We start from the raw sequence: 25,055 nt of genomic DNA, 5'->3' as shown, positions 1-25,055 counted from the left end.
TACCAAGCAAAAAACAAAACACAGCCATTCCTCCATTCCTGAGCATTAAAAAAAGAAAAGAAAAAGAAAATAATAGTTAAATGTAACTTAAAATATACACCTGTGTTATCCCCCCCAAATAAGTAAGACTGGAGGCTACAAAAAAAGAGAATCTTAGGCAGGAATGTCTTGTAACTATCAGCTATCAAGAGAAGATTTTAGTTAGTTTAAGGTCTACAGATATTCCCAACTTACTCAGGTAGGCTTGATGTCTGCTAGTATGATTATCTAGCCCTAAGTAACAAAAATAGATATTTTACAAAATCAGATGACATTAAATAGCTTAACTACATTTTAAAAGGATGGACATCTGTGACATTAAAAATTAAATGTTATATTTACATTTCTGATAACTCTGGCTACATTAAAGATTTATATTTCCAAATAAAGGCCTTATCCTCTCCAACCTTGTTATGGGGACAGATTATTGGCTTCTCCAATTTAATAGCAGGTCTTCTAGGCCTGAACAGCTAAGTGGTACTCAATGAGACCTCCCCAGACTCTGCTGACATTTCACCTAAGCTTTCAGGAGTACCCCTCTTCCTATTTGCTCCAGTATGTTTTAATTAATCAGGGAATACATCAGTCGGAGACTTGGAGGAGGGTCAATGTAGATGGATCATCCCATACACAGTGTCTCAAAACTCACTGCTCAGGTCCCCAAGGCCTCCTTCCTGTGTGGGACAATTATATATTGTATGAAAGGGCATATGTGGTTTAGTTCTCTTATTTCCATCTATAGACCTCATCTCAGGAGATTAGGAAGTCCCTACTCATATGAGCCCTTGATATAAATGGGCTATTCAATTTGTTTCCCAACTAGCTGCCCTGGAGGATAAGGCAAGGCCTAGCCACAGGAATGGCAAGAATAACCACATCCATTACCGATTTTCATCAGCTCTCCAGTCAGCTGATAGGGGATACACAATAGGTAGCCCAGCCTATACTAATCCTCCAGAATTAACTGGACTCCTTAGCTGCTGTGGTCCTATAAAGCCACTATGGACTGGACCTTTTAACAGTAGAGAAAGGAGGCCTCTGCCTATACCTACAGGAGGAGTATTGTTTTTATGTCAACCAGTCAGGGGTAGGAAGGACAAGATCAAACAACTACATGAGCAGGTGGAAAAGAAGAAACAGCAACTAGGCCAACAGTCCCCATGTGGAATGTTTAGTCAAGTATGACCTTGGTTTCTCCACCACACAGGACCCCTATTAGTCCTCTTTATGTATCTCCTAATAGGACCATGCCTGCTAAGTTTCCTGCAAGATCAGATACACAAATTCACCAGTTGGTCAATCAATCACTTCTTCAAGACTACCAGCCCCTGAGTCCTATGACTCATGGCCAAATTCTCCAACTCCAGAGAGATTCTGCCCCCACCCCAAATCCTCCCTGACCATTTTTACAGGAATGAGATTCTTCACCCCTAACTGTGGAAGAAGCTACAGAAGAAAGACAATTGTCCCCACCCTTGGTATCTATAAAAACAAAAAGGGAGGAATATTGGCATCAGATCTACCATTTTAGGTTGGGAATCATTTTATCTAGGGACTCCCAGGATTCTGAATGTTCCTGCTAAAAGGTTAACCCCACCCAAGCCCATGACACACCTCTAAGCATGCTTGTAAAATTCCTTTTGCAGGCTATAAAGCTGCTCTGTGAGCACTGACATGCTGCTTCTCTCCTCAGAGGAACAGCCATGTTGTTTTGTTTCATACTACTGACAATAAATCTCTTGGGTGAGATTCCAATGTGTGGTAAGGACCTTGGACTTTATGAGGACTCTGCAAGTGTCCTTTCATTAACCATTGTGATAATTAGGTTTCCTCAGTGGATTATTCAAATATTGATAAAGTTAAAAAACAAAAATTGTAACTTACACATGGGCACTTATATCTGTGTGTGTGTGTGTGTGTGTGTGTGTGTGTGTGAGAGAGAGAGAGAGAGAGAGAGAGAGAGAGAGAGAGATCGAGATCTACATTTCAAAAATAAGAGGCCTCAGTGGAAATGCTAAGGGGCTTGGGTTTCATCCTGGAAGTATAATGGAGAGTCACTAAAGAATTTTAAAGCAGGTTTGTTACTCACCTTTCTTTTATTATAAAAAAAATACCTGAGATAATCAACTTATAAAAATATTTATTTTGGTCCAGTTTTGAGGGTTTCAGTCCATGACTGGACTCTGGTAGCGGGCAGGCAGGATATCAAGGTGGGAATGCACAGTGCATATCAAAACCATTTACCTATGGTGGGGAAGTAAGAGAGGAAAAGACAGGAGTCTCAATGTCCCCTCCAATGGGATGCCCCCTACCCCATGACCTAAAACCCCTCACCATGCCCTGCCTTTTTTTTTTTTTTTAAATATTTATTTTTTTAGTTTTTTGGCGGACACAACATCTTTGTATGTGGTGCTGAGGATCGAACCCGGGCCGCACACATGCCAGGCGAGCGCGCTACCGCTTGAGCCACATCCCCAGCCCCTGCCCTGCCTTTTAAATACTCTACCACCTTCCAATAACAACACTGGTTGGTGACCAAGTCTTTAGCACATAGGCCTTTGGGGGACAGATCAAAGCTACAACAGCAGGCTAAAGATAAAATAGGATTTTGTTGTAGGAAGAGCACCTGGGCAGCAATAATAGAAAGCACAGATTGTGAGATGTGAAGCAACAGGTACGAAGATGAGTGGAAAAGAAAATTTAATAGTCCATGTGATCTTACACAAAGGTCCATGCAGAGTATGGTTCAAGATATGGCAGGTTCTCAGGAATGCCCAGGAGTGTGATCTAACAGAGAAAAAAGCTACTGAAGGAGATACAATCAAAGAACCAGGAAGGTAGAATGTTGGCTTGGATTTCCACAGAGATGTTAAATTCAGCGCGCAGGGGAGCAGAACTTCTGTGGAGAAGATGAGGTAGACAGCAGTGAATGCAGGAATATGAACAGATAGTTTAGCACCTAAACTTCACTGGGAGTTGTAATGTGCTCACTGTAACCAAAAGCTTGGTTCTTGTCCCCAAAGCCAATTAATACCAACTTAATAATGAGGACATGGTTTTAAAAAAAGGAGAAAAAAATTATTGATTTGCTAGCAAAGGAGAAACACAGGGACTCCTGTCCCAGAGGCTGTGATTCTGCCCATCAGGAGAAATAGGGGGATTTTAAAGGAGCTATTCAAAGACAACATTCCAGGTGTGCCCTGACAGAGGGTCCCAGGGTGCCCAGATGGTGTGTTAGGATTCACTTGTTAATTTGGGAGATATTCACTTCCTAGATCCCCTGGCAGACATCTCCTTCCTGTGCAGCACAGATAACTCCAGGAAACCTTATTCCCCGCCCCCAGGTTAGAGAGAGGGGGAAAGGGAGAAGAGGAAAAGGAAATCAAGTCCCTTTTTAAAAATAAGCCTCAGAGCTATATTCAAAAGGTAAAGAGGACCACTGTTATAGTAGTGCATTACAACTCTCCATGCCTTACTGCCCTTAGTGTTACTTGCTCCTGAAAATTTGGTCAACTTGACGGACCAAATAACAAACTCCTATATCTCACTTGAACTTCTCCTATTTCAATAATCACCTTTATTAAAATTACATAAAATTGATTTTGCCAACTCAATACCACGGGATGGAAAAGGAACCTACTGAGTTAACTGTACAAGCCAGGTTAACCAGGTGGCTCAAAATAACACATCACAGGCTTCATATGGAGGACATAACACATATTAGCTGTTCCTAGGATTTATGAAAAAGATGACTAAGCAAAATATGACTAAGAAAAAAGATGACATATAAATATATGTGTGTATGTGTTTGTATGAGTCTATCTATCTATCATCTATATTGAGATCATGGATCTATCTATCTTTCTATCTATCTATCACCTATCTTGAGATCAGGTCTTACTGTGTTGCCCAGGCTGGTCACAACCTCCTGGGCTCAAGTGATCCTCCCAACCTCAGCCTTCAGAGCAGAATGGATGACCTGCAGTTATGTGCCATTGTCTTGTTGACAAAGCAATCTTTTATTAAAGAACATGGGTAGTTAGATTTGTGCATCTATTATTAAACACATTTGCTATATCTTGGACTTAACTTTTGTATGATCAATCCAAAAGGAATGTCTGTCACATAAAATGTGATATAGCTAGTTATACTAGTTACTCATGGCTGAAGATAGCAAACAGAGCCATTTTCAGGGGGCATCAGAGCTAGTTGTCTCCACCACATCCAGCCCCACTTTCCTCTTCTTGAGAATTAGAAGTTACAAGCCCACAGAAAATCTTGCCTAGGAACATCAACTCCTGGATCAGCCCAAATCAGTCCTTTCATTCTTCTTTGCCCTTCCCCCAATGATTATTGTAATACCAGACAGGAAAAGGTGTACCATTTGGAAAGATTGTTAATGCCTTGTTTGGATGAATAAGACTCTCTTTGATAATTTAATGATCTTAAGCTCATATAAATTAATTTCTTCTGTTTCTCTTTTACCATTGCTAAGACCTCTGAACTTTCTCCATTCTTATTATTATCTGCAATTTTATTCCCACTTGTTTTTAAAATCTAGGGCAAAGTTGTACACTGAGGTCTTTCTCAATAGAACAATTTTAGTCTCTGTTGATTCTGCTAGGTAGCAGTTATTTATATGTAATAAGCTCTTCCATAACAATATGCAGTGGAAAATTCCTTTTGACAAGCCATAGCAAGCTTAATTGAGTCATGATATATACCATTAAATAATTTCCAATGAAGCAAACAGTTCTTTCCCTAAGGTGGCACATGCTTTTGCAGGGTTTCACCCAGACTATATGGCCTCACATGACTAGGAAAATTATTATCTTCATTTGTAAAAAGAGAGGTATGGAGTTAATATGAGTTAGAAAATTAAATTTTAAAACAGTTTTATTATCTATCAAGCTTTTTTCCTCCTCAAATTTAGAAAAACTTATTTTTTAAAAGCCTTGGCACTGAATTATAGGTCAACTTTTAAATGTTTTGTTTACTCTCTTGTTTAATAATTCCCCAATGAGAATCCCAAATCAATTCTCTTTGAGTTTAAAATTTATTATGTCACATAATAAGTAACATTAATAGAAACTCTTTTGTTAATATAGTATTTCTGATTTTCTCCTACTGACTTTGCAGCCTAAAGCCACTCCAAATTCTGACATTACTTTTAATGTTTTCAGGACAGATGCTACTAGAGCTTTCAGCACAAGTAGTAAATTATCATCATACATTAGTTAACTTGTGAACTTTCATCTGAATACTCCTCAGATGCCCATGGGATCTGGGTGAGATTATAGCTCCAACAGTAATGGGCTTCATGCTTACTTCCCCCACGCAGTGTAGCAATAAGGCAGACAAAGGGAGATTAATCTGTAAACTATTGATCTGAACCATATAAATGGATTGAAAATAAATTGTGCTATTTGCTCTATTTGTCCCCAAAGTCAAATTACCTAAACACGTAATGCAAGTAGTACCATTCAATTGCATCAAAGGACTTCTTGGCATCAAACAAAATTGTTGCTATTGGTTCTAATTTTCTTTTTATTCCAGATGTGTTATGTTAGTCTATGCAGATTTTCTATAAGGATCCATTAGATTTGTGATTATTCAGTTATGGAGGAAGTATTCTGGTAGCTATTATTTTCTATCTACTTACTCTGTATGAAAGATATTTTTCACAATACTAAGGAAGTAATATGTAACCTTAAATATAAACCTACATGGATACAGATAATAGGATAAAGAACTACAGGCCATCTGGATTCCAATCCACAGATAACATCTGATCCTTCAAAAATTTAGTACAAAACATTTGAATGCATTATATTTATTCCTATCTATTTCTGAAACTAGTGGCTGTTTAGTGCACTAAGGGAAGAAAGAACTTAACATGTTGGTAAATAACCTAAACTTTTAAAACTATTTTGAAAGTAACTTAAAGCCAGAGAAGGTACATCAGTTACTCCTGGCTTTTCAACTGACATTGAAAGGTTGCTCCAAATTTCCATTCTTCAATTTGGTATCTGCAAAGAAAAGGAGGGCATAAAATATCCCCATGGGAAATTTCTGGGTATTACTATCACAAGATACTCTTCTTAAGAACATACCCTGAGATATTTCAATGGTAGGTTTTTCCCGCAAGTATTGATAAGTCATATAATGTCATGGGAATGGGTAATTGTATAAAAATAGAAAACTGAACAATGGGGAATCCTTGTAAAGCCAAGTGATAACACTGAAATTTGCTATATTCCATATTCTAGGAGATAGCACAGCGCTGGGAGGAGGGGCTGGGCAACAGAAAGTGTTTTAATATGGCTCTATTCTTTTTATTTTTTTGTACAGATATTGAACCCAGGGACACTTAACCATTGAGGCACATCCTCAGCCATTTTTTATATTTTATTTAGAGACAGGGTCTCGATGAATTCATGAATCTGGTTTTGAACTCATGTTCCTATTGCCTCAGCCTCCCAAACTTCCACCACACCCAGCCTTGGCTCTACTCTTTTCTTACCAGCATAACTTTGGCAAAATACAAACAGCACTGAGCTTTAGTTTTCTCATTTACAAAAGTGGGGACAAAACACTCACTATTGGAGTTTTAAAGACCAAAAAAGACAATATATATAAAGAATTTAATCAACCAATGCTCAATAAATGCTGTTTCATTATTATAAATAAAGCAATATATATTTATGTAGTGTATAAATATACAGATACATTTTAAAGTAATCATGGGAGAGTCTAATCCAATGTCACATCAAGTATTCAAATTAACTTTCATGGCATTATACTAGGAAAATAACGATATTCAACAAAGTGTACTGTGAAAATTTACTTTGTAATTAAACTATACAAAAGAAATGCACTTTTTAAACCCATAGGATCTTTTTTTTTTTTGTATTTAAAATTTTTTAGGTGTAGTTGGACACAATACCTTTATTTAATTTATTTATTTTTCTGTGGTGCTGAGGATCAAACCCAAGGCCTAACATATGCTAGGCGAGTGCTCTACTGCTGAGCTACAACCCCAGCACCGAAATCTATAGGATCTTAAGACAGGATTTAAAATAGAAAAAAAAAAAAGGCACAAACAAAATAATACAAAACAAAAGAAGCACAAAAACTTTTCCATTATCATTAGTCTTTGGTACTGATTCAATGTACTTAACTGGGTCTCAGAGACCTAGTTTTATTTTATAAACACATTGGTTAGATTTTTTAAAAGGTGTTAATAAAATGAAGATACAGAAAAAGTCCTCATAGGAATTCCCAGTTCTTTAAATCTGCCTACATATGCTTACAAAATAAAAAGTAGGTAGTGAGCAGATAGTCTCTAGTTTAAATATATAGAATACAATGAACAATACAAGAGTATTCCGCTTCAGCAGAATTTCATATTTCTACAACCACAAAGTTTTTTCTTTTTTTTTAAAAAAAAACCTAATTTCCAAACAGATATCTTTAGAAGTATGCTTCATTTGGCTGGGGATGTGGCTCAAGCAGTAGCGCGCTCGCCTGGCATGTGTGCGGCCTGGGTTCAATCCTCAGCACCCCATACAAAGATGTTGTGTCCGTTGAAAACTAAAAAATAAATATTAAAAAAAATTCTCTCTCTCTCTCTCTCTCTCTCTGTTAAAAAAAAGAAGTATGCTTCATACTTTTTCTTAATAATTAATAAAATATGTTTGGACTCGTTGAAGTAATTTTTGGAGAAAACACATGATGCAAAAATTGAAGTTAAAATCTTAAGTACACAAAAAGAAACATACACAATATTCCCAGGATATATGTAAACAGAGAGAGCCACTTAGTAAATGGTATTGGGTTTTGGTAATAGTACAATCCACTCTCATTAGGCATCTCCCTCTCGTGCATTAATATGTGACATCATTTTCTCCTATAACATTTTATAACAGAGTGAAATAAAAAGCCCCTCCAGATTGGAACTGTAAGATAATCAGATTCTGTAGTGCTCATTATGACTGCAATTATGTAACAAAACTCTCCAAATATAGTTCAGTTATTGCAGTTATTAATCATCCTGGTTTTGTTTCAAGTACTTGCTTTATAGCCTGCTGGATAGACTCCATTATTCTAGAAGCTGAATGTCGAAAGTCAAACGTGTGCATGTGAATCTGCTGTCCTAAAGGCCTTTCAACATAATTTACCCTTTCAATTTGTATTTGTGAATACAAAAAAAAAAGGAAGGGAGGGCTAAAGCTGGTGTCAATTGAGTCACTGACCTTTGTAGTAAACAGAAGATAGTCCTTAACAGAAAACAACTTTGCAAATAAGAAACCTATTTTTTCAGAACTCGAAATTGTACTGCTTAAGAAGTTAGTCTCAGAATACCAATCAGTTCTTAGAAAAAAAGAATCTGTACATTTCATAAGGAGGAAACAGTAAGAATGCTGGCAAATATGCATTTTTAAAGGTCCAAAGCACCAAAATCATGGGTAGAATGTAGTTCTAAACATTTTATACATAAAACTATGTATTCTAATTTAATTATAAAATGCCAAGTAGAAGACAGCAGATTTATTATAGAGAATAAACACCATCTTCATCTCCTTAAATTGTTCCTACAGATATATTTCTAGGAAAAGAAAATACACCTGAAAAATTCTCAAGGCTAGATTCTAAATGCTAAAATATTAAATAAATAGGATTCCAAAGAGACCAAAGGAAAATTGTTATATCATCATTTAAATATTTGCATGTGGAGAGCGTGGAAACATAAACATAATTATACATCAAAATTGTTTACAAAATTCATGTCACCGTTTTCCTGTACTCCATGATTTTTTTAATTTGGCTACATACATTGGGCCCCAGGCTTTGCCTTTATCTGGGATCACCAAAAGTCCACATTCCTGGCCAGTGGGAGCAAATGTGAAGTCTTGGGAGCAAGTCCTTGCTATTTCCCTAATGTCCACAGGCATGACGTTACTGTAGGAATTTAAAGTTTCATTGATCACATCTTGATTTTCTGCCTTGGAAAGTGTGCATGTCGAGTACACAAGTACCCCTCCAGGACGTAAGGCTTTAATTGCAGACCTACACGCAAAGAAAAATGAGAAGACAGGTTAGGTATATTGAAAGGAAACTAGGGGAAGATTATATACTTGGAACTAACCATACTCTGACTCAGAATGTAATAACTTGAGATGTTTTCTAGCAATATGTCTGCTTCTTTGAAATGGCAAGCAGATCAAACAAAATGGAAAGGACAAAGGAGTATATTGACTAGTTGGTGGTTTTGTTCTTTTAGGGGTAGGAAGAAAGGGGTAAAGCATGGAAAAATTGATTTATCTTTGAGTAGATGGAAGTAAAAGTAAAAACAGATATTAATTGAAAGTGTACATAAAAAAATCATTGATTTCAAACTCCATATATTCAAAGACGGGCAATCAAGCAAAAAGTTGGAGAGTTTTTAATCTCATAAAATGAAATAAACTATCTGGAAAAACCTAAGGCAGCCTCTGGGGGGTACTGACTCCCAAACCAAAGAACTATGTATTTATTCTACTTTGAAGGAGCCTCTAGAGTAATAGCCAACTCACTATAAAGCCTATCAGCAGGAAAAAGGTCCCATCATTAAAATAAGCCTCTAATACTTTCAGTGTTTTGTTACAAAATAAAAATGTATAACCAAGGGTTTCCAGATAATTAAGGATGAGAAATGCTTACCAATGAGTAAAAGAAAGAATGCAAGCACAAGAACAACAACCACAAAATGTTACCTAGGAAGAAGCAGAAAATTCAGGGGACAAAAGAGAAATAAGACCTAATATATATAGAAAGATCAATAAATGTATAGCACCTATTAAATAAAAACAGAATGCCACGAGAAAAGACCAAGACGACAGACCTTGGAAATTAAATGCATGTTTTCTAAAATAGAGAATATTCTGTGGAAGTATTGGGAAGTCAAGGTTGAAATGCTCCATTAGAAGAAAAACAGACTGAAAATAGAGAGGATCAATCAAGTAGGTCACAAATTCAAACTGACAGAACCAGAAAGACAATATAAGAAATATGGGGTAAGGGTGTAAAGTTCATGAAATTATAAGAGAATTTCTCAGAGATAAAAAAAGGAGGAAATAACTCTTCAGATTGAAAGAACTTATCAAGAGGCTGGGACATTATTATTTATTGAGCATCAATTATATGCTGCTTTTGCTCTAGGATGTCAAATATGTATGGATGAATGAATAAAATAGAACAACTTCAACAACAACAAAAATAGACTTACCTTCATGAAGGTTATGTTCTGGTGATTATGTCAGGGAGACAATATAACAATGTTAGGTGGCTGAATTCCTAACACCCTCTACCTGAGAATTTGACTGTATTTGGAGACAGGTTCTGTACAGAGCTAATTAAGTTAAAGTCAAGTTATTAAGGTGGGCTCTACTCAAATATGTCTGGTGTTTTTACAAGAAAAGGAAATTTGGATACAGAGTTACAAGAGGAAAAATGTAGAAACACAGGGAAAAGAAGCTATCTAGAAGCTATGGAGGAAGAACTCAAACTAATTCTGCTAACACCTTTGTCTAAACTTCTAGCCTACAGAACTGTGATTGTTTAAGTCACTCAATGTAGTACTTCATTAAGGCAATAAAAGCAAACTTTATACAAAGTTTATTCACACATAAATATACAAACACAAAAATATATGTATCTTATATTTTATTTAGTATGCAATTGAGCAATAGGCATTATGTAAACAATTAGAGCAGGATAAAAGGATTAGGGGTGCCTGGATAGTGAGGGGATTGCAATTTTAAAGAGGACAGTCAGATAGGGTGTCCCTTCAGAATGTGACATTTGAACAAAGACCTGGGAGGTAAGGGAGTGGATCAAGCAGATATCAAAAGGGAAGACCACTGTACACCAGAGAAATAAGGAATAAAAAGAACCTGAAATATGGTTATGAAAAGAGGAAGCCATCTGTGGCTGGGGCAAGATGAGCTAGGAAGTGGTGTGAGATAAGATCAGAGTGAAGAGAGGGTCCCGTGGAATACTGAAAAAACTTTAACTATGTAATGAATAAAAAGCAATCACATTTATGATATATCATTCTTACATTTCAAAACTTCAAGAATAAAAAGAGGATATTAAATGCTTCTGGAAGAAAAATGGATGCCCATTAAAATGGATCATTTAGGGGTCCAGGAATAAGATTGGTATCAGTGGAAGAGTACGTTTCAAATCCAGAGAAAAAGCAATTCAAAGTGAATTCCATTTGCAGCCAACTCATCAAATAAATATGAAGAATACAAGGATATCTGCTAACTCAGAAATCTTACCTACAGCAAAATGAGGAGGTAAATCAGGAAAGAGGAGGAATGTGATCCAGAAAAAAAAAAAAAAAGAACCCAACATAGGATAGAAACGAAGGAAATGAAATATCTAAAAGAGAGCTGTGTGAGAGGGCTGGAAGGCAACTACTCCAGACCGGAAGGAACAGAGTTTTCTAGAAAGAAAGGAGAGGAGCATAAGAAAACAGATGAAATGACTGAGAATATAAAAAATCGAAGATTTGGTACACAAATCTGACTGATTTTCTCATCTAATTTGGTTCTAGAAAAATTCTCCTTTCAGTGGTACTCCAATTATAATATTAAATGAATAGAGAAGGAAACAGTTTGAAGACATTACTCCATCCTATAGTGAACAGTTTGTAGAATTAGACAACATATACCATATTTAGAGTAACTCTATAGAATGATACTCATAATTTAATACAGATTATAAAGTCACAGAAAGAATACTAGCAATGTTGACAACATGAAAATAAAAGTAACACCCTAAGGTACTGGAAAGTGCAAGGTAGAGAAATATGGAAGGGGGGGCATGTAAATATTCTTACTTTACGAAAACAGAAGCCAAAAGACATTGCCTCTATTGTTTTAAAACAGAGAATAAAGGTTCAAGTGTACTAAAGATAAACTTTCCACTACGATAGAACTAGAAATGTAGTTCTAAGTATATAGAGCTGACTGAGGGAGAAATGGATTATAGCATGAGAACACACAATACAGGGTGGTATATGTAAAATAATTCCTAGCAAGAGGTCTGCAGTCAACATCTACAGTTGATAAAGGATAAACATGTTATTTACAGATTTAGCATGATCTAAAGAATAAAATTAAGATCATTAATAATTAGTTGTTTTTGAGTAGTAAGACTATAGGAGTGGCAGGGAAAAATTCTCTTTAACCAGATGTTCATTTATATCTTTATATTTTTACCCATGGGATTTATTTCTATAATAATAAAAATGGAAGGGGAGATCTGACAGTAGGATAAATATCAGCCTTTCCCCAGAGAGGTCAGTTATTTTATTTTGTTGTAATTTTGACTGTTAGGGATAACCTCTCTGAAGAACATATTCCCTAAGGTTTCATATAATCAAAATTTTATGGTATCCAGAATTTCTATGTATTCACTTATTGATTAAAATATGTGGGAGGTACTGCCATGGAAAGCTTACCTTTCAGTGTTTGTTGTTGGTCTCTAAAAATAAATTTTAATATGTATCTTCTTATTTCTTACTATCCTCTAAATATAGTTCATGGAAACAAAAAAGGCTCTTATTTATATGTTAAGGATGTGAACTCTCAATAAGATAACACCCTGTAGTAAGAATAATGTCCACATCATAATCATCTGAATTTGTAAATATGTCAAACCCCAATCCCAGAACCTATAAAAATGTCATGTTACATGAAAGAAGGCATTTGTAGATATGACTAAATGAGGAATCCTATGTTGGGGAGATTACTCTGGATTATCTGAGTGGACCCAATGTAATCACAAAGGTTCTTATAAATGAGAGAGAGAAGGGTTCAAAAGAGATGTGATGATGTAAGTTAAGGATGGAACTACAAGATTTCTGGCCAAAGAGAAAGAGTGAAGGTATATGAGCTATTTCTAAAAGCAAACAAACAAAACAACCACCCCCCTTCCCCAAAGGGATTCTTTCCTAGAACTTCCAGGAGGAATTAAGCTCTGAAAGCACCTGGATTTTAGTCCACAAATACCCATTTTAAAATTCTGAACTCTAGAAGTGTAAAGGCAATAAATTTGCATTTTTAAGCCACTAAATGTGTGGTATTTGTTACATCAGCAACAGGAAACAAAAATACACCTGGTGATGGCTACTTTTTTGTTTGTATTACAGTAAGGCATATGTGGACTTTGCTAAAATTGTGTTAGTTACAAATATACTCATTTTGAATATTTTCTACTGACTAACAGCAATGGGTCTAAGATTTTTTAAAAAATTTTACTCTGCTGTACAAGAGATCTATATTTTATTTGAAGGCAGGTATCTTTAAACTACCATTAAAAGGATTTATTTTGGTCTTAGTTCCATGGTTAGCAAAGCCAGTGCTTAATCAAGTAAGTATGATTTTTTTTCTTCTCATTAAAGTTGCATAGAAGTACATAAAAGCTTCATCATTTACAAACAATATGTTCCTGGCTTGATGCAAATTTAAATTAATTTCTATAATGTTGCCAGTGTTGGCTGATTCTTCTGCTTTGTTTTCATTCCAACATTCATAATTTATCTTTCTAAAATTAGGTTGGTATAACTTAACTGCTCACATTAATTTCTAAGCAACAAAATTATGTGTAGAAATACAAAGGCTTTCTTTTCTTTCCCCCCCTTTTTTTAAACAAATTGTGCTAATTTCAAAATCCTAAGGTAAAATGATAGTAATTCCTATCAAATGATTGTTGCTATTTATTATAGCTGGTTGTTGTTTAAATACTGTTTTATCTTTTTGCATCTAATAAGTTATGGATTTCAGAAGTACTATACGTTTGTATTTAAAGATCAAGAATAGCAGACAACTGGAAAAACTCAATTCCAGGGTTCATAGCTAAGCTTCTTCTACCAAGAATTATCGTCTGTATTTTTCTCATGAATTGAACAAATCCATATTGAGGTCCACCACCAGTTTTGCAGAAAGTATAAAACTATCTTTAGAATTAGAATTTATCAACACACACAGTAGTTTCCTCACTTTTAATACAAAAATGACAACAGAAACTTAATTTAAGGCTAGAATATTTAATAATTATCAGTTCAATGATTTAAAGATCTGTTCTTTGTTTCCAATAAAAATTAAAAGATGTGTTTTATAATATACTAAATGAAAACACACTCCTAAAATACAACTACCTAAATATGCAGGATCCTGCCAGGAGAACAAATCATTGGCTTTCACCACAATTTACCAATTTACACATGCAGCAAAATCATAAACAAGAAATGAATAAGCATTATAATAAGCATCATCCAAATTATCAACAAAGGACTATTGTAGGGCAGTTAGAGGGATGTCTAGTTGTTTAGGGAGAAAAAACGATTCAGTCAATGCAAAATAAAGACACTAATTAGTAGATCTTAACAAACCAACTAAGAAACTTAAAATTCTGGAGAGGGGAAAGGCATTTAGAAATAAAAAAAGATTTGAATAATAAATTCTGGCAAAGCAGTGATATTACCACATAAAAAGACAAAGCAGGAGAAGAAAAAAAAATATGCTAGTTTGGGGTCTGGTGGAAGGCAAAGGGGTTCGCTATCTTGTATAAATTTATAAGCTATGGAGTTATTGTTTTCTTTTTCAATAAGAGGAAACAACTAACTAAGCAACACCCATTTTGGTATATTAGTACCTCTACTAACCTTCTCCAAATGACCAGCATCCTCTTTGCTTTTTCTCAAGTTTCATGGTTTAACAAGATCCTGAAATCATGATATCATTTGCCATACCCACTAATCATATTCCATGAGATTACAAAAAAAAAAAACAAGTTGTATGAAGACTGACATTATTCACAAGTAAACAGCAGCTGAATTATTGGAATTTTCTAATCTTGATAACAGGAACTTCCTAATCATACTTAAAAGCAGAAGTTAGGAAAGGATCTCATGACTAACTGTAGCAGAAGCAAAAGTACTGTTTGATCAGAAGAGGTAGGTTGCTAACCTAATACTCTAAATTCCAATTACTAGTCTTCATTTTGAAATCCCTAATAAGAACTGGTAAACATTATCCTGGAATATATCTGAAGATTTTATATATGCAATGATAGAGCAAAGCTTGCAGAAGCAATACTAAAGGAAGTTCCCTATACACATAGTAAAGGGAAGTAATACAGATGTTAAATTGTGTTGAAATCTGCAAATGAACTGTGGGTGTGTCTGAGCCATGTCTAAAGCAGAGGTAGGCCTTTGTAATCTCACAGATCTCAAGACTGCTTCCTTGCTTTGGCAGAGGTCCTGCTCAAAGAGAATTCTATGAAACCCCAGAATTTACTGGCTCAGACAGTCCTAGGCTCAAACATAACTTTGTGGAGGTAGAGAGACACCAGTGGCCCAACTAGCCTTGTGGCGCCAACTGCCTGGAGGAGGAAGAATTACCATAAAAGTGATCAGTCCACAACCAGGCCAACTTTCCCATGGCTTCTGGCTTCTTATTTACCTTCAAGAACCCTTGTCACAAATAAATTCCTTTGGCGTTTCACTATAAATAAAACATTAGGGGGCTTTTTCCCTTTGTTAGGATCAGACCCATTAGGTCTCTTCCATCCATCATTCCCCAGCTTCAAAAAATATTTTCTGTGTCTTTTGCTTTATTTCCTGATATTGCTTTTTAATTCCAGCTGATCCGTACCTCCAGGGGTTACCTATTCTATCCCCATGCAGGTTGTGGGTGATAATATTGTGTGGCAATTCTGTTTTCTTTAAAAGTGCTTCCCCAAGCTTTGCTTGATAGTTTATAAATATATAAACTATTTATATATATATAAAATATATATGTTCTCCGCAGAAGCCTCCCACACAAGTGCTGATCAGGTCCAACCCCTACTTAAAATATAAGATTCTATCTCATAACACTGCTGTAGTAAACAAAGCTGATTTTGATTAAGAATATAGTATACAGTATAGTGCGAAATGCTTTTAACACCAAGTACAACTAACAGAGAAAGAATGATAGCATTCTAGTCACAGAATATCATCCAGATACCCAGCTGCTTGATGGGTTATATACCTTTCACCAAATCTTTGGTTGTTTTCATTATATTTTGGAATTAAGCTGAAATGCATTTTGTATTTGGACCATCTAGTTAACAAAGCAGCTAACAACAACAACAATAACAATAACAACAACAAAACCAAAGCATATTCCTACAAAGGAAACCATTAAATAGAATATAATGTTAAGGCTAGGCACAGTGGTGCATACCTGTAATCCCAATGGCTCAGGAGGCTGAGACAAGAGAATTGTGAGTTTAAAGCCAGCCTCCGCAAAAGTGAGGTGCTAAACAACTTAGTGAGAACCTGTCTCTAAATAAAACACAAAATAGGGCTGTGTATGTGGCTCAGTGATCAAGTGCCCCTGAGTTCAATCTCCAGTTGCCCTCCTCCCCCAAATATAATGTTAAATTTTCCTTATTTGGAAATAGAGAATCCTTAATAGATTTTTGGGAAGTTCACAAAGTATACTTTGAATGATGCTTCAGGTCTACCTCAGATCTAGTACCTCTTATATATCTCTATGAAATCCAAAAAGCATTCAAATCCACAATTTTTTTGTTTGTTTTAAAGTTTATGGTAGATTCATTTGCCTTGTCATATAACTATTCACAGGTTTTGCTGGAAAAGTATTAATAGGTTTGATTGTAGGGTGTTGCTCTAGACCCTAATGAAGTAAGGGGGCTATATAACTGAAAAAATCTGGCCTCGAAGGTTTTGAACACTATTTTAGACTTCTGGTTTAGATTCAAATGAGTTTTACTACAGAGTTGCATAAAGTCACTTCTGTAATACATCTGCAAGTAAAATTAGCCATGTAATTGTTCAATGAATGCTTTATTTAATTACTTTTTATAAGCAAACTATATAAATGTTAACTTTTTAAAATACCAGAAAGGGCTGGAGTTATTAGTTCAGAGGTAGAGCACTTGCTTCCCTAGCATTCATGAGGCCCTGGAATAAATTCCCACCACTGAAAACTAAAACAGGGACAAAACAAACCCATTTTGTGTTTCAACAGTAAAGCCAGTTTTCAAGGTATTTATCTTATCTTTCCCCAAATTAAATGCTTTGCTTTTTAATGAAATGTTCCATCTTTGAAAGATCTACTTAAAGCCAGAGAATCAATTTCTAAGAACCATTTAAAATACTGGCTTAGGAACAAGGTGAGAATGTGCTTGTTTCTCAGCACAAGAAGAAAGACCATCTTTACATTTCCAGACTAGTCCATAGAACAACTGATCTACAGTGAATAGGGGAATAAAGAAAAACAACTGCTTGAATTTAATACCTTAGAAGGAAGAGAGTATTATTTTAATGACAGTGTTAGTTCAATGACCTTGAAAAGCTGAAGCAAAACAAACAGATGAACTAAAATGTCTTGGAACCCTGACAGCTGTCAAAGTTCCAAAGGGAGCATAATTCAAAATTGAACCAAAATTTAAAAGGCGATACAGATGTCCTATTTTACCTATGGTAAATCTCTTGAGTCTTTAAAAATGTTGTTTTTATAAATAGCTATTAAAGCTACCCAACACATTTAAAAACTATTAATTCCCCCTTTTCTGATCTATTCTTCTGGTGCTTGATTAGAAAATTTGGCATTATGTTGGGAGGGTCAGTGTTAATTAGATCACTAAATTTAACTGTTTTCTGCATTGAAAAAGTACTAAACCTCAACTGTAGGGCAAAGAACTATTAGCATAGCAACAGTGCCATCTTTTGATCAAAGCAGAAAGTGGACCCCCCATTGATTAATTCCTCATGACTTATCTGGAGATAAACAACTGCTTTTTACATCAACCTTGTAACATATTTGAAGCTACAGTCCCTGTCTTGCCTACAATTTCTGGTGCACAAGTAAAGGAATCATAGATGTCTGTCCTTGTGAAAACTTAAAATTATAGTTAAATAATACTATTATTAATATACTTACTCCTCATCTTTATTCATATCCTTCTATTGTCATTACAGTATCAAGGGCACAGTACCATACTGCTGGATATATATATATGGAAAAAGGGAAGAAATCAAATGAGAAAGACTTAAGGATTTCTTTAATAGCATTAGCAAGCTTTTCCCCCCATCTTAGTCACTTGAACATTTTTTTAAAAAACATATTTTTTTAAAAAAAGTAAGATTGTATTAATAAAAATGTAAAATAAGCATAGAAGTTCAATCCTGCAGTTGGTTCATTTTAACCATCTAATATTCAATTAGTATTTCAGAGATCCTATAAAAGGCTATTTTAGAAGGTAACTTGAAACTTACACTGAAAAAAATAGTGTTAAAGTGTTAATATTAGTAACATAAAAAATGTATGAAAACTACCAGTACTATTTTTATCTTTTTATCTTGGTGTTCAAATGGTGGTTAAGCCAAGTCCAAAACCAAAAAGGTGAAATTCTTCCCTCCAGAGGACACTGGATACACTGTACATACTCTTCCATGAGGAGATCTTTGCCTTTTTTTTTTTTTTAATTACAGACTCAGAATTTATTTTGTACCCTGGTTTTTTGTTTTTTTTGTTTTTTTGTTTTAATGTGGTGCCAGGGATTGAACCCAGTGCCTCATGCATGCTAGGCAAGCACTCTACCACTGAGCCACAACCCTGTCCCCCCATGTGGAGATCTTACTCTGTTTAGAATACAATAGAATGCTTCTGAATGAAAGGGGATGGGGATTTGGCCCAGGAATGAAGAGACAGTGATTCCTATGTTAACTGAGTGAAGGAAATGTGACCAGCCTAATTAATACCACTACCTTATTTTTATTTGTTCTTAAGGAGTACTTCACATATATTCTTATTAAAACCTTATGAGGTTAAATGTACAAGGTAAATAGTGTGAGCCAATTTATCAGACTAAGGGTCACAAACTCTTGATTTGCTGGAAGTTATACAGCTAATTTATGTAGCATGAAGACTGCCTTGCCACCCTAATCTAATACCAGAAAAAGGACTACAAGCTTTACCACTGCTATTTGCCCTGAAGCAAACGTTATAACTGCTAAAATAAGTATGAAATCTGGGACAATAAGACCTAGGAAGCTGCATGCATATATTTTATCATCCAAATTGCCCCAAATACTCATTGAAGGTAAAGAATCACTACATACTTGCTGGCTCTTTTAACGTAAAGAAAATTAATAGGTCTGAAGCAATGACCTGAAATCCTGGTTACCTGTCTTTTTATAAAGCATAAAATTCCCACCAATAAAGTGCTGCCACAAAGCATTATAATGAGGTAAATTAAAGCAAATGTCCTATGCTAAGGCATAATTTGTGCCTGTTTATAACAGACTGACATCTAAATGATAGTTTTGAAGAATTTTAAGTAATCAATTCAATAGTTAGAAACTCAAAAGTAGCCCTTTATTAAAATTCCAAGTAGATTGGAGTAATTTGGTAATTGTTGTTAATAATTATTCCAAATTCCATGATTTGCTTTATTAAAATTCCAAGTAGATTGGAGTAATTTGGTAATTGTTGTTAATAATTATTCCAAATTCCATGATTTGGTAATTCATTTAACCATATTTTGTTTCCATAACTATAAAATGTTGATGGAAATATTAATCTTCCTCAGAAGCTTACTGATAAGTGCAGACCCAGTCTATAATAAAAGACTTATTATTAGTCTCCATCTTACCATATTGTTTGTTTCTGCCATTCGTCCTCAACCTCATGAAACTTTCTCCTACATTAGCTTTCTGACTCTACTCTTACTTCATTCATCTGCTTCTCTGAAGTTCCCATTCAGCCTTGTTATAAACAACCCTCTTCTTCCTCTTTTAAGTATCAGTCCTCTCTACAACTTTTATTCTTAGTTTACCTTGACAGGTGTTTTATGTGTCATCTCATTCAATTCTTAAATTAATTTCTGAGATATAAATTATTCTTTTCAGTTTGTAGACAAGAAAATTAAGGCAAGAGAATTAAGTAAATTGTATAGAATCACTTAAGAGGTATCCAAATCAGGATTCAAATTCAGGCAATGTAGCTTTACAGTCTATACATACATCATTTTCTCCTTCCCACTTCAGAACCAATCACCAAATTCTTATTTTTTGGGGGGGGAGGGGTGGGTGGGTAATTGAACTCTGTGGCACTTGACCACTGAGCCACATCCCTAGTCCTATTTTGTATTTTATTAGAGACAGGGTCTCAGTGAGTTGCTTAGTGCCTCTCTAAACTGCCAAGGCTGGCTCTGAATTTGCAATCCTCCAGTCTCAGCCTATGTTCGCCTCCCGAGCCCCAGGGATTACAGATGTGCGACACTGCACCTGGCCCAAATTCTATTTTTTTCTCCACTGAAAATGTCTTTCAAAACTGACTGCATCACTATTCCCCTCCCATTCACTAGTTAAGACTCTGTGATCTAATTCTTGATTATTGTAAAATCTTTCAAATTGGTTTTCTTGCTAATAGATGTTCTCTTGTTTATTCCAATTTGTGGCAGACACTGCTGATTATTCTTCAATATCTGTTCTAACTTCCTTAGGTAGTGATGGAATTTTTAATTGGTTATATACCTAAGGCCAGTTTCTTAAATTGCTTTGTGATAAAATATTCATATATCTTAGTCTGATCCATGAGATGTGGAAATTATGTGAGTGATGCTTTTCCCCACATTCCTACTAGTTGTAATGTGAATTAAACAGCAAAAACTGAAATAGCTACACTGGACTGTGAGGTGAACTATGTGACCCTGATGCTTGTAGAGTGTGGAAATTTACTGATTATGAGGACAACCCTAGGAAGACTACATATGCTTGCTTTTATTTATTTAAGTCGCTATTATTTTAAATCTCTTTTTCTCTGTTATATTAGAAGAAAAATAACTAATATCAAAGTTGGTACCACATGCCAGGTTACTTTAGTAGAATATAAAATGTAGAAGTTCCTTAGTCAGCAAGAAATGAGCAAGGTCACAAAAACTACAGGTTAGAAAGCCAGTGGTAACTAATTTTATGTTCAACTTTGCTGGTCCATGGTGCCCAGGTTTTTTATCAAACATCATTTTGGGTGTGTCTGTAAGGGTGATTTAGGATGAAATTAACACTTGAATTGGTAGATTAAGTAAAGCAGATTGCATTCCATAATATGGGTTGGCCTCATTCAACCAGTGAATAGAACAAAATACTGACCTAATTCAAAGAAGAAAAAATTCTCCAGTTATAGACTATACACTTCAACTGTAACATGGGATCTCCCCTAGGTCTCCAGTCTGCTGGCCTGCCCTGAAATATTTGAATTCACCAGCTTCTATAATCAACTGAACCAATTCCTCAAATCTCATTCTTTCTCTCACTGCGCACGTGCGCACATGTACGTGTACACATCATACGCACATACACACACCACACACATGCTGTTAAATTTCTCTGGAGGACCCTAAAATAACCAATAACCTTTACTATGCCATAACAAAATATTTAATACGGCACCATTTATGATAACTTGGAAGACAGACCACACACTAAACAAAGTTTATGTAACTCTAGATGTCTAGAAGAAAATTTAAAAATAGTAGTGTATATTAATGAAAGCTTAGGAAAATCCTCTTCCTGTGGATTATAATCTAAACCAACTGATAATTTGGTTATTTGGATTTCATAAGGTTAAAGAATAACTGTGCTAAAGTGATATAGTGGCAAAAAGACATCTTTGAAGAAGCAGTTCTTCCAGAGATAAAGCACGTCTTTAAGGCTTACCTTACTGAAGCACTTCTGAGTAAATGCTCTTGTCTAGACAATGAGAGTCATTCCCAAAGTGAAGATGTTGCTTTCACACTTCATCCAATAAAAAAGAGCAAACTTATAATAAATGTAACATGAATAAACTTAAAATAACACTATGCTGAGACAAAAACTACAGAAAAAGGATACATGTTTGCTGCGCCCCTCCCCTGACTCAGGCAATGGCAAGGCCCTACTGAGGTGGATGGCGCAAGGCGTCCATCCTCTGGAGGAGCGCAGTATGTTTCTGGGAATGGGCTGATTTGTTTTTGTATTCCTTTAATAAGTATAGTTGTGATTTCTCATATGACCATTAAGTATGAAGGAAAAATCATGACTTTCCCAATTAATGCAACTACTTCTAAAGCATAGATCTGTTTGCTCTAAATGCAATGATTCAGCTGTGGAGTGTAAATTGTTAATGTCTAATGAAAAACTCCCTGTATTCCTGTCAAGGAAGTTTTTGAGAAATTAAATTAAAATCTAGAGAAGATAGATTAGTGCTTAGTACTGGGCAACTTGTTCTTGTTCCTGTGCACAATGGTTTGTGCTCTTAATTTTGTTTGATTAAAAGTAATAACAAATCAACCACTTGCCGTAACCATGGCACCGGTTCCAGTCAGTAAGTCAAGAAACAATAGTCAAGGTATAGGCCAATAGTTTGGGACATTTGTAACTATTATTAAAAGTTAACTAAGCAGAAACAGCTCAAAACAAAACGCGAACTGAAAGTACAAATGCTTGCTTATGCATAAGTCAAAATACATTCTTCTATTCTAATTGTAACTACGTAATATTTTGTTTCTTTGAATAATGATTACTGTTTTGTAACCACAAAGTACTGTAAGCCTGCCAAAATGAAAAGTATATATGATCAACTTCACAAGTAAAGATTGGGATCAACACCTTCACTTTGGTGTCTGTGTTGTTTCTCCACCCCCTCTTTCGCCGACTCCTCACCATCTGTTCGTCTCCTGAGACCCCCTGTTGGAGCTGGTCTCCGACACATGTTGCTTGTTTACATTTTTATGACTTTCAAGAAAAGGCAAAACTAATCTATGGTAAAAAGATCAGAATAATGGTTGCCTTTCATCTGGGGAATGAATGGACTGGGAAGGAGAATTGGGAATCTTTTGCGCTGATGGAAATGTTTTCTATCTTGACAGAGTTGCCTATGTCATTGATAAAACTCCTTACAATGTACAGTTTAGTATAAACACACATTACAGATCTACTACTTCAACTTGTAGATGGAGAGCAGCAGCTGTGCCCACATGCCTGTAGGAATCATGGGGTCTTCATTCAGCTTGAAATTCTGCAGCAAGTTTTTGTTCATCTAGCTTCTTGGAGGAACGCAACAGTGTTAGATGTTAGATGCTTAGGTATGGTAAGAGATCTATGCAGGCAGGTTCTGGTGATAGAAACATGGGTTTCCTTCTTGTCCTTGTGGGTTTTCTTACACCTTATGTGCTGATGACCGGCCTTGCTCAGGTCAAGCCCAGCACCAAAAGAAAGGACACAATTATATAAGACTTAGATAGTCTACATAACCATCTCCCATAATTGAATTAGATCTAATTCCAATAATAAATCCCTTATATAACTTGTGGGATTATTTTCTGACCAAACTCTGATATACAGTTAGGAATACCTTTGTTCATATGAAGCCAGATAAATCCTACTGTGTAATAAACCACCAAGTCAAGGAGTTAAAATTCATTCTTTGCCTATTCTTTCTGAGCAAGTTTCAAAGCTTAACATATATTATTTTTTACAAAATCTTTCTGATCAGGTGAACTTCAATTCATCCTACAAGACCCACTTTAAAGCTCACGTAGTTTCTGAAACCTTGACTGATTCTTTTTGGAATTTCTCCCTACTCTGTTTTTCCCAAGTAATAAAATTTCAGCTCCTTGTTATATTCATTTTGGATTTTTTTTTGACATAAAAGAACTGGGAAGTATGTTCTTTTTTACATTTATTGAATGAATTCAGAACTAATGAGTGCTACCTTAACTAAGTAGCAGGTCAGGAAGAGAATTTTCAGTGGAAAACAAAGGAATATATTTAATTGTAACTAACATGCAAAATTTCCAAGCAAGAAACAGCTCAAGCAACCTTCAACTTTTATGTTTTAGAACAGATGAAAATGATAAAAGCCAGAGGCTTTATTTGGCCATTGCTGTTCATTCATTTGTTTTTGCAGTGCTGGGGATTAAACTCAACAAGTTTGGGCTACATGACAAGCTGAGTTTTGTTAGAAAAAATAAAGTTTTGCTAACCAATATTTTATAAAAACAGATAGGATTTTCTCTTTGCCAACATTTGTCATAGGTAGTAAATTCCTGCAGAAAGTAATATCTTAGTTAATGAGGGCTATTACTTAAGCAATTTTGGTCTCATTTCTGATTAAGTAATATAGTTTGAAAACTTTTATAAGTAAACTTGATTCTCCAGAAAAACATGGCTACTATTTTAAGGTTGAGATATGTACTCCAAATGGCATTAAGATATTTTAAAATTCTGATTATCCCTGACACTGCATTTTTATTAATATAAGGGAAACCTAAAAGAAGACGTTAATGTGGGGAGGGGGATGAGGCAGACAATCTGCTTTAAAAGGAAAAAAAATAAATAAAGCTAGTCTTTAAAAAATTATTTTATAAAATATAAATAACTACACTATATTTAACATATTATAAAATCATACTTTAACTAACTTTTATGAGTTCTATAAATCTTTGTTTCTAACTTTTTTTTTTAAACATACCCATACTCTAAATATCTAATTCCTCTACATTTCGTTTCTTATCTTCCTATACACATTTAGGGGATTTTTCTTTCATTTACTTTTCCTTTCCATCCCATATCTTTTTTTAATGTTATACTATTAGCTTCTAGTAGTCCTTTTCAATTTTTCTGTTCTTGTTCCTTTTCAGTAGTTCCCATTTCTTTCATTTTTTGCCTGTTTGCCTGCCTGTTTCTCATCATTTTAACTCTGTATCAGTTTACTATTTTTGCTGGAAAATAGTAATCTGGGCAAGAAAGCAAATAAAAAATCCCTACCACTATTATGTACTATGACCAAAGAAACATTAAGGTGAAAAGTTGCATCTCATGTACAATATATCAAATAAATGCAGATTTAAAATTAAGTTTCAGGTACTCCAAGCATCTAAAACAGATATTTCTAGTTTGATAGCTAGCC

The 25,055-nt window shown here is 35.1% G+C and overlaps 1 protein-coding gene across 2 annotated transcripts in view; it reads right to left on the bottom strand.

Annotated features, from left to right (window-relative positions):
* Positions 1–6,516: 6,516 nt before the first annotated feature.
* Positions 6,517–25,055, bottom strand: part of Nsun3 (NOP2/Sun RNA methyltransferase 3) — a 56,589-nt gene continuing 38,050 nt past the window's right edge. For both annotated transcript variants that reach the window (XM_026405272.2, XM_026405273.2), the window contains one exon: positions 6,517–9,108. In XM_026405272.2, the coding sequence (XP_026261057.1) occupies positions 8,829–9,108 (280 nt within the window). In that variant the 3' untranslated portion in view covers positions 6,517–8,828. The remainder of the gene's footprint in view (positions 9,109–25,055) is intronic.

The sequence above is a fragment of the Urocitellus parryii genome, chromosome 2, assembly GCF_045843805.1.
Source record: "Urocitellus parryii isolate mUroPar1 chromosome 2, mUroPar1.hap1, whole genome shotgun sequence".
Taxonomy (NCBI): domain Eukaryota; kingdom Metazoa; phylum Chordata; class Mammalia; order Rodentia; family Sciuridae; genus Urocitellus; species Urocitellus parryii.
This window is presented reverse-complemented; position numbering and strand designations above follow the sequence as displayed.